At 35.3% G+C, this 11,218-nt stretch overlaps 1 protein-coding gene across 2 annotated transcripts; it reads right to left on the reverse strand.

Annotated features, from left to right (window-relative positions):
• Positions 1-1,429: 1,429 nt before the first annotated feature.
• Positions 1,430-3,926, reverse strand: LOC113308201 (probable inositol transporter 2). Of its 2 annotated transcripts, none has more exons than XM_026556680.1 (3): positions 3,164-3,926; positions 2,972-3,079; positions 1,430-2,622 (listed from the first exon to the last, which is right to left on the reverse strand). In XM_026556680.1, exons 1-3 carry the CDS (start codon positions 3,293-3,295, stop codon positions 2,245-2,247), a joined length of 618 nt encoding a protein of 205 aa, XP_026412465.1. In that variant the 5' UTR covers positions 3,296-3,926; the 3' UTR covers positions 1,430-2,244. The 2 variants fall into 2 exon arrangements, with proteins under 2 accessions (XP_026412465.1, XP_026412464.1); XM_026556679.1 differs by having other exon boundaries at positions 1,430-2,634.
• Positions 3,927-11,218: the final 7,292 nt, after the last annotated feature.

Here is an 11,218-nt window from a genome sequence, read left to right on the forward strand (position 1 = left end):
TTAATGGAAGAAATTGATGTACGTGTTGTTAGATGGTGGTTACCGAAGAAAATGGTGTATTTCGTGAGCAGTAATACAAGTAATTATGGAGGGTTAAGTAGTAGTATTAATTATGGTATTTTGCTGTTTATTTTCTATGATGTATTTGGGATCAATAGTAGTATTAAAGTTAATCAGTAAGGGTATCAATTAGATGTTTTCATTAGTTGTAGTTGTTGCTTTCCTATGATATATTTGGGCTGAATTTCTGTAATCGTGATTAGCTAATTAATATATATATTATTAGAAATCTCAGCTTTGATTTCCAATTTTCCACGGTTTCAGTTTATGTTTTCCAATTCTCATTCCTCAAAGGATTGGTAAAAGAATGAGTATATCATAATACCATGTACCATCAGCAAACGAAAAATGCAGAAACCAGAGAAGATATTACGGCTTTTAGAAAATAAAAAAGAAGATAGGTTCGCGTGTGGGTCCAACGCAGTCAACCTTAAGAACGATCGTATGGAACAAATCTCTCTGATCCTATGGAGTGGTCTCCATCTGGTAGTACGGCTTGTGGAGAAAGATCACATGGCCCTAGCGACCTTACTTGTGCCTAACCGTAGCAATCAGGTCTTTCATAAAATGCCAGCTATACTAGAAACAAACGAAAAACAAATCCGGGCTCTGAAATCTCTGATACTACCTAAAAGCAATTCTGGTTGCCCTATTTCGTTTGAAAAGGAGGTTGCAAGCAGCTCTGTGGAAGTTGTTACATCCCAGTCACGCAGGATAGAAAGAAATGATGTGGACTGTAAAGCTGACACGTGCTCCATAGCCACGCGCGTTATCTCTTGGGTAGTGATATTACTAATTACTCTTCCAAATCTACCCTATGTAAATTTACATTTTGTTACGCTCTTTTCCAGTTTTACATAGTTACGATCTAGAATTATCTTCAATGAAACTCTTAAAGGTATTTTTCTTAATGGAATAACTTGGTAGGTGTTAATGGCAAGTCCAGACCTATGTACGTGAAACTCATCTAACAAGATGTTCACGTCATTCTTTGCTTATTTGAATTCAAGAATGGTAATTTTAACCACTGTCGTCATTTGATTGTCTCCAAAGCTATTAGCTAATTGTGGTGGTTGTTTATAGGTCTGCTTATACATTCCATTTACTTACATCTTTTTCTCTGCGTCTTGGGGTCTGTTTGGCCCTTCTTCTCATTTATCTAACTAACATGTTATACTGGGGTAACTGTTCTTTTTTGTTGGTAGCACGAAATTATGCTCGGCACTTGATTTATCTTAGTGCTCAGGTCATATTGGAATTTGGAAGGAAAGCTAAGATCCACCACCAACCGATACCTGTGATTGCTAGTGGTTTCCATACTTACATGTGCATATTTACCCCAGGCTATCAATAATTATTGATCAAAGCAAAACAAACAAAAAAAGACTATCAATAATTGTTATGTCCCTTTACACAGTTTAGTATGCATTTCCATATAAAGATAATATACCGCAAGTATCCTGTAAAAGACTCAAAATCCAAAAAAAAATACTGTACTGGTTAATGATTCGTCACAATAAAAGAAGCTTTTACGAGTTCCTGAAAATTGCACTTTTTATGATATGAATGATGTAGGTGCCTATGGATAAAGAAATCATGACTCGAACAGTTGAATCACTTGTCTGATGATTTTTCTAGAGTTCTCCATCTTCCTGATGATTATCATCCATTTTGCTACATTTTTCATGTTGCAGCAAAACCTTCTCGATGTCCTCAAGTTGCAACCTCTTGGTCTCTGGGATGTAAAAATAGATGAAAAGACCCACTACTGTAGAAAACAAACACAACAAAAAGAGAATTTGTCCAACTGAAAAATACTGCCCCAAGCTCTCCAAAAGCAAATCTTGAACAACCATCTTTGAACACCAGAAAACCACATTAGCCACTGCCAAACAGACAATTCTATATTTTATTGGGTATATCTCTGAGTTTATGATCCAAGGAACTGTTCCAATACCCAGTGAATGGAAAACTAACCATGCCAGCAATCCCATAAACGATGCTCTTTCTTCATCAGTATTGTACCAAAAATCTCTATTCTCATCTCCCACATTAATATTTAAAGAAGGATATAGGATGCCTCCAACACTACCGCTCCCAATAGAGAACAACCAAGATAATAACCCGAGAGATGATATTATTCCACATATGCTAACAAGGAGAAGTCTTCGCCTCCCAAAACGGTCAACAAAAATGGTACAAATTAATGTACCAACTAGAACAAGGGAAGATGTGATGAGAGGGATCTGCATTTCCATTTGCTGTTGTACTATTATACCGATTGGTCGTTAAGTGAAATATGGCATAGCTGTAACGCATGATCATGCCTACACCCACAAATTGCTGAGCCACAAGAGCACCAAAACCAATTATGATTTTTCTACCAAGAACCTTGTACAACCAAATAACATCCAGAAATTTCAGTTCGTTTTCTTGTTGTATTTCGGGTAGATCAACTTCATCTACTAATGATAACTCCATCTCCATGGCTGTTACTTCTTTAAGAACGTCAGAAGAAGACCGCATCATCTTTAATGATTCCTCCGCTTGTTGAATGTAACCCTGAGGATATGTCTCAAGAAAACGAGAGTGACTTGTCAGGGTTTAGTCAACAGATGATCCACACAATACAATAGAGTACTGGGTCATACTACACAGACTCCTTAGCAATTAATAGGGAGTACCTAATACATCAATTAATTTTGAAAAATTATCAAGTGAACATGTTATGTAAGGTTTCCCAAGTATAATATGAGTAATCATATTGAGTAAGTACATTTACACAGAGGTCTTTTCCGGAGTTGGGAAAAAACTCTGAATTTAGGCATTCTCCTATTGGCCGTAATCCCACATGCCACACTGGTATATGACCCTGTCGGCTAAGCGGGGACAGTTAAAAAAAGATAATCACCTTTTGGTATAGCCACCTAGGAGACTCTGGAAGCCCACCTGCTATGATAAAAATAATATGAATTATAGGAAGAATTGTGGCAATCACCCAATGCCATGTCCGAGTTTCCTGCAAAAAATTAAGTTCTCATTATAGTTGTTCGACATTATAAGTGAGGGGTTGAATCAAGAGTGTATTCAAAATTAAAAGTACCTGAGGGGTGGAGGAGCTTATCCAGTTGAGAAGATGATAAAGTATTTGCCCCCCTGCAATTTGTAAGAAAATTGTACTAACTAGGGCACCTCTGATGGTAGAGGGAGAAATATCTGAGATGTAAACTGTCATAAATATTAGAATAAATGCTCGGGCAAAACCTAGAAACGTTAATCCAATATTACGTCGGTCAAACTACGCCTGATTTCTTTTCTTTTTCTTTAAAAATTCGATCTTGTGGAACCTTTTTCTTTTTTTTTAATCCTCTATTCTTTCCAGTCTGATAACTTCATCATCTCTTCCTCATAATACATCAACAACTCAGCATCTCATAATACCGATGTTATACTCGCAACATGTATTGAAAACCCTAACAAAAGTAAGGAAAATATGCAAAATTGATTGTGGAAAAGTTCATCAAAATCACCCATATATTGTTCATCATCGTGGATTGCAGATCTAGATAGAGTGTCTTGACTTTGGAATCAACTGTAACAACACCCCAATCAAGAACATTACTAAACCCAAGCAGTTGTGTGTTTTGTGGTTTTGAGTTTTTTTATATATGAATTTTGTGATGGGGTTTGATGAAAAAGAAGTCGTTTTTAGATTTTGTTTCTTGTTTTTCTTTTTATTTGCCTTTGATTTCTTTCATATCTCTATTTTTTAGTTTTTTCTCATCTTTCTTCGGTGATGATTCCGTGAAGATGAAGTGTGATATGATAAGATGTGCCAAACACATAAAATCCAATGTGTAGTTTGTATGTCGTGTGGTTGAACTCCCTGCAATTGGAACTACCTAGTAGTAGCAGAAGTTGTGTGCCAAACGGACCCTAAGTCATTCCTTGTCTAGGTATTTGTATTAATACCAAAATCACCCTTCCTAATTAAGTTAGTGTAAAATTAGTTAATTAAATGATTAATTTAAGTTAATCAGTGATTATTAGGTTAAATTTAAAAGTGGTTTTCTTAAAAGAATAATTATTGAGAGAAGATGAGGGTTTGAAAAAAAAAATTCTTTTTCTGAGATGGCTCATTTTGAAATGAGGGTTTTAGGTACATAGGTATACTTCAAATTTAGTTAACGTTGCTTGAATTGGCCAAAACTTTTGAAAAAATGAAAATTCTATAAACTGATTTCAGCTATTGCAATAAAGTTCGGCTACGACATCTAAAGAACAGGTAGCCGAACTCATTTGCAAGTGCAGTTCGGCTAATTTTTTTTGAAGACATAGTGAAACTCAGCTTCAATAGATTTTTTTTTCTTTTAGAGAAAAGTTTGGTTAGGAGAATAAAATTGCAAAGTAACTGAATTCAATATATAGGTTTTCAGAGAAAAGTTCGGTTAGGAAAAAAAGATTGCGACGTAACCGAACTCAATATATAGGTTTTCAGAGAAAAATTCGGTAAGGAGAAAAAAATTGCGACGTAACCGAACTAAAAGTTCGGCTAGGAGAAAAAAAATTGTGATATAGCCAAACTTTTCCAGTGAAAGAAAAAACTCCAATGAGTTTGGCTAGTTCGACAAAGTTTTTCACATAATTCCTAGACGAACTTCTATTTTCAGCTCATTTTGATGATTACTTCTCATTTTTTGAACCAAAAACGAATCACAAATAACGGGTTTGTCGAAATTTCTTTAAATCGACGACGACAATAACAAAATCATTAACAAAAAAAAGTCAAAATTAATTATAAGGGTTATTTAATGTTTGGTACCAAATAAATGACCAACGCATTAGTTGGTGCCCAGCATTTCAAATATTAAGGGTTGGTACCTGGATCCGTTAAATACCGTCAAGTCAAATCGTTGACTTAACCATGCGTTAACTAGATGATTAAAATTGGTAATAAACAATAATTACTTAACGACGTTAACCGACCATTAGCACGTAACCCTACTAATTTAATCATGTGGTCAGAAATGGACTGATCCAACGGCTCATTTGATGTGTTTGTACATATACCTCCCCACCCAGGTATGCATCATTTTCTTCATCTTCTTCCTTCACCCTTTGCATTTCAAGGTTCAATTTTTTGAATAGCTTAACTTTTTCGTTCTTCTATGAAATGAATTTAGTCCATTAGATAAGGGGATATGTGATTCGTTCACTGATAAGAGATATATCCTTAATCCTTTTAACTTTGTTTCCGTAAATAGCCACCTTCATCGCGGATACAATTTCGGAAATTATGTGAACTTTTACTAATCTTGTTTGGGGGTTTGATTAAATTATTGAAAACCCTTTTTTATCATTATCGGGATTCATTCATACATTTCAAAATAGACAACTGTGTTTGACGCAAATTAAAACAGACTTGTGCAATATGACAGCAAAGATGCAAGAATATGAGACATATGAGAATCATGAGAATGCAAAAGGAACCCAGGCTTGTGCAATATGGGAGCAAAGATGCAAGCATGTGAGACAAATGAGAATGAAGAGAATGCAACAGGAACCCAGATTTTCGAAGGCTTTGGCGATAAACAGAATCAAAACAAACAATGGATACAAAAAAATCCCTTTACTTGATCCCCATCTGGCATTGGATGGAAACCAGATGGGGTAATTACTCAGCTAGCATAACTGAGAAGAGAAGAAAGAAAGAAAAAGTTGAAAAGAAGGATGAAGGGAAATAGCCGTTGGGGACTTTTACCGAATGTAAGTACCTTAATCCCCCGTCCCCTTTTTTTTTTTTGCATGTGTTAAAATCTTCTCCTATTTATCATATGAATACCTTCATTATCCTTGATAACATTCTACAACAAATGGAGAGTTCCCAAAGGGATTTTTGGCTTTAATAATAATTTCTGCAATTTAATTCACGAATGCGTCTCAACTTCATCCATTGCAGTTTTACTCAATGACAGCTCTGGAGATTACTTTAAACCATATAGGGGGCTTTGGCAAGGGGACTCCCTTTCCCCTTATCTCTTTATCATTTGCATAGAGATTTTCTCTAGATTGTTACTAACTAGTGAACAAGATAAACTAATCAATGGGGTTAAGATTACACCTAAAAATAGCCCTATTTCTCATCTTTTCTTTGCTGATGATTGCATATTATTCGTCAGAGCTGATTTTAAGGAATGTCACAATATCCTTGCTCTTATTGAATCTTTTGGCAAAGCTTCTGGTCAGCTTATTAATTTTGAGAAATCTGGGATCTTCTTTAGTAAAAAAGTTCAACCAAAACATCAGAGAATGATTAGTAAAATCCTAAAAATCAAGAAAATTAATCCTAATGACTCTTACTTAGGAACACCACTTTTTATAAGCAAAGCCAAAATTAAACTGTTCGAAAATCTAGTAGAAAAAATGGAACAAAAAATTCAAGGCTGGATGGGTAAATTCTTGCTCAAGCTAGTAAGCTTATTCTTAATAAATCAACTTTGGCAAGTATGGCTAGTTATCAAATGAGCTGTTTAATTTCCCCTAAGAAAATAACTAACAAGATAGATGCCTTACAAAGAGATTTTTGGTGGGGCAAGGAATCGGATTACAAGGGTTATTACCCAAAATCCTATACTTGTCTTTGTAAACCAAAAAGTAAAGGGGGCCTAGGATTCAGGGATGCTCATAAATTTATTTTGGCAATGATACGAAACTGGTATGGAGATTACTAACAGAACCAAAAGATTTATGGGTGACCCAGTTAAAGCCTCGTTACTTTAGAAACACTTTTGTCTTTAAAGCCAAAATACCATCAACTAGTTCTTGGATATGGAAATGCATAAGCAAGGGTATCCATCTAATTGAGCAAAATAACATCTGGAAAATTGGGGATGATAACAGCACTAATATCTGGGATGATAAATGGATTCCTAATCAGAAGGAAAATCTTCTGAGATTTAGAACTCGTGTAAACTCTTTTTTTAACACTTGTGAAGGATCTGTTAGACCCTAGCACTAAGAAGTGGAATACACCTCTAATTTATGATAACTTCCCAACACACATTGCTAGGAAGATCATCAATATTAGAATAAATACTCATAGACTAGATACTCTGAGATGGCTTCTAACAACATCTGGAGTGTTCACAGTGAAATCTATGTACAACAAACTCATAGAAAAAACAGCAAACCTGTATAACTTAGGACAACCTGCTTCCTTTTGGAATAACTTGTGGAAACTTAACGTATCACAGAGAATCAAAAATTTTGCTTGGAAATGTTTACAGGGGGCCCTGTCAACAAATTCACAACTATCTAGATATATGGAAGATGTACATCCTAACTGTACATTTGGATGTGATACAGCTGAAACCTTGGAACATCTTCTCCTTACTTGTCCTTATGCTAAATCTGTTTGGGCTTTAGAACCTGCCCCCATCACTGTTAACCCAGATAACATATCCTCGTTTATAGAAATTTGCAAAACAGGAATAAGGAGAGTAGATTCTGACATACCTATTGAAATAATCTTAACAAAAACTTGGTTTATTTGGAAGGAGAGACGCAATAGAGTTTTTGAACAAAAACAACAAACTAAGATTCAATTAGGATTAGAAATACAAAGATTTATAGACTTCTCGTACAAGGGTAACTTGCCCTCAAGACATTTTCATAAAGAAAAACTGAAGATACAAACTTGGTCTTTGCCTAATAGGTCTCAGTTCAAACTTAACATTGATGCCGCATAGAGTTCTATAGATTTGCCTACAGGTTTTTCTTTATTTCTGAGGAATGATGCAGGGGACTTCGAGATTGGCAGGGCAAAATCTATCACAGCCTCTACCCCTGAAGAAGCGGAAGCCATAGGACTATTACAAGGAGCATACTGGGCAGTTGATAAGGGTTTGTCAAATTTCACAGTTGAAGGATATTGCAAGAATCTGTTTGATTACTTAAATGGGAAAGATTCTCAAATAAGTTGGCAAAACAGATTGATCATGAATGAAGTTCAGGAAAAATTTAATCAATGTCAGAATTTTTTGGGTTTTTATTTAGTTCGTAGGACTGCAAACAATGTGGCAGATATTTTATCCAAAGAAGCAAAATCTTTTAAGAATTTTTTAAATTGGAGGAATGTTCCTCCTTCATGTATTAATCAGGCACAGTAGATAAATCAAATGTTAGGGGTATTTCCACCAACCTAACACTAGATAGCTCTACTATTTCTTTTGTAAGGGATCCTAACTCCCTAAGTTAGTTTTTTTTTGGAATGCATTATTAACTTACAAAAAAAATTTCATATATTTCAAAAAATCAACTTAAAATTTAAAAAATTTACTGAAAAGGAAGTGAATCTGTACTTTCTTTATATTTTTTGCTTTCATCCCGATATGACTACTCATTAATAGCATAGAGGTTGTTAGTGTGTGTAAGGTCACTGTGCAGGACATGAGAGTCATGAGAGTTATGTATGTACTGAGTGCACGTGTGGTAGAATCCAGTTTGTGAGAGTCGAGTATACATACTCAGGAGTGTCCTATAATCACATTTATCTTTTTCTTAATCATATTTGATTCAAACCGTCAGCAAAGAAGACATGAGATTTCTCAATGTTACTTTGGTATCAGACTCAGAAATCAATTTCTGAGGGTACTGATCCTATAATGTTTCTTCATCAAAACCACCATTACTTCATCTTCAATTATCATCACCACCATTAATCCATCATCTTATGTTGTTGTTACTGTAAATCGAAATTCGAAGACTGATTTGACTGAATCATCTTAGATTTGCGACTAATTTGACGGATCTATGTGTTTCTATCTACATCAACATCATCAGTAGGTAATTTTCTTCATCCACCTCCATCAATGGTGTTTTCTGGTACTAATTGGTGTTTTGCTTTGGTTTGATACCCCTGCTACGTCAACAAACATGATTAAGTATGATTTTTAGATTTGAAATTTGGTTGAATTGCTTGAGCTCTTGATGATTTTGGTCATCGTTGTTCGTTTGGAGATGGATTCATTTACCTCAACTGGTTCAATTCAAATCTCTGCTGGTAATCTCCATTAGTATGTTTAGATTACTTCAAATTTAAACTCATATGTTCAACCTCTACATCACTAGCTCAACAACACACAATTCTGTCTTCAAATATTTTTTCATCATAACTAGTTTGTGGCAACTAGTTTTTTCATCAAGTCTTACTTGTGCTGATACCTAGCGCTTTTAAATCTGAGCATGTCTATCTCTGCTACACGTTGTCTAGATTAGAGAGAAGCTTAATGTTGTTCCATTTGAAAGTGAAGAAAATCTCCTCTTAAATCACAGATGTGTATTGATGTGTGTATGAAATGAAGGTTTCCTGCACTATATGTGCTTAATTAGCTTCTTATCAGTTCATACCATTGGTACCGGCTTTGGTACAATCCTCTTTTTATGAGTGAGCTGGCTTGCACGTTTAATGATGCAACTGAAGATGATGTTATGTGATTGGAACTGGTGAATTATATTCAGTACAGATTGAAGTTCTCTTTGTTGAGTTTGTATACACTCAGTATGCAACCTAGTGTTCAGTTTGCATATATGTTCGATGTGTTAGAGCATTGCTCGGTCGAACTCGCATGCGTTGCTATCTCAAGCATGTTTGTCAATGTTAGTGACCAAAACTATAAGTCTTGATTTCTAGTCTACTATAGCTAAGGTCTCGTACTAGGATCGAAAGTGTAGTTGAGATCAAGAACTCCATGACAATCATCATACAAGACGAAGGACTACTCAAGGAACCGGTGGATCTTCATCGACTAAAAGGTATGTGGAGACTTGAACGTATCTATCACTCAAAAGTCTATTTATTTCCTATCTTGAGACACAAGTCGTTTTGCTATATATATACTTAGATTATACACATCTGCTATTTCGAGCCGAGTTTATCTCGCCTATATATTTCTCGAAATATGTGTTGGTAAGCTTTCACTTTAGCCAAGTTCATCTTTACCTAGTGATGAAAGTCATGACAAGTTTCAATCACTTTGAAAATTGCTTACTTTGACGAAAAATAGTTTGTGAATAACAATTATAGAATATCAACGTCCTCTAAGAATGTTTCAATGATTGAAATGAGAGTTTAGATTATATAACCATTGGAGGATATAAGCATTGTTGTGGAAACACATATATGTATAAGTCCTTATTCCTTGAACCGAAGTTTGCGAACTTTGTTGATCAAGAGAACCGGTATGGTGGCGTGAGCCAAGTCCGCGAACTGGCGGAAGTTCTCGTCCCGAGAAATTCTGCTGGAGTTTGTGAACTCCGTCCGGGAACTTAAGTCTGCGAACCCAGTCCGCGAACTTGAGTAGGTTATATCTAAAAAACATGTTTGTGAACTTATTCTTATATAAACTAAGGAATGCAAATTGCAAACCGTGGCTATATAGTTCATGAACCGATTCGAGTGAATCAAATCATTTTTGCTTCGATTGTGTCTTGTGTAGTTACATAAGATTTCCTTGCAATTGAACAACTCTCTAACTAGTTCATTTGAGTCACTTGAACTAGTTATGGTGAAGAAGAATATGGTTAATATTAAAGTGATCATATGGCTAACCATTTGGTTGACTATTGTTGAACCAACAAATGTACAAGTTTGGGTACGTTTACACATACCTAGAAACGTGCATTTCATTTGTGTGTAACAAGCTAGTTTTCGATCTAACGGTTCAAAGATATTAGCTTGAATATAACCAGGTTTTCATCTAACAGTGAATATGGAATGCTTTGTTACCAAGCTAACAATGATTGCAAACCCTGATTTGAAAGACTATATAAGGGAGAACTCTAGCAACTGGGAAACCTAATCCCCACACCTTCTGTGTGATACTAGTTGTGCTAAGCTAGAGTCGATTCTCCTTTAACCTTTGGCTTCTTCTTCTAAACCAGGTTAACGACTTAAAGATTTCATTGGGATTGTGAAGCCAGACCGATACTACATTCTTGTAGTTGTGTGATCTGATCTTGCTGTTTCTATCGTACGAGTACAATTGTAATAATTGGCTTGAGATTGATATCTCTGATAGGCAAGATATAAAATTAATCACAAACGTCTCATCGTTTGTGATTCTGCAATATCTTTTTTCGCTGCGTCGATTAAGATTAT

This window comes from Papaver somniferum, chromosome 9, assembly GCF_003573695.1.
Source record: "Papaver somniferum cultivar HN1 chromosome 9, ASM357369v1, whole genome shotgun sequence".
NCBI lineage: Eukaryota > Viridiplantae > Streptophyta > Magnoliopsida > Ranunculales > Papaveraceae > Papaver > Papaver somniferum.

What these genes read in the sequence shown, in the direction of transcription:
- LOC113308201 (XM_026556679.1), bottom strand. Translation starts at nt 3,295, where the DNA reads ATGACAGTTTACATCTCAGATATTTCTCCCTCTACCATCAGAGGTGCC. An exon ending in TAAGCTCCTCCACCCCTCAG is followed by an intron (nt 3,080 to 3,163) that starts GTACTTTTAATT and finishes AATTTTTTGCAG; the next exon opens with GAAACTCGGACATGGCATTG. An exon ending in CTAGGTGGCTATACCAAAAG is followed by an intron (nt 2,635 to 2,971) that starts GTGATTATCTTT and finishes CGTTTTCTTGAG; the next exon opens with ACATATCCTCAGGGTTACAT.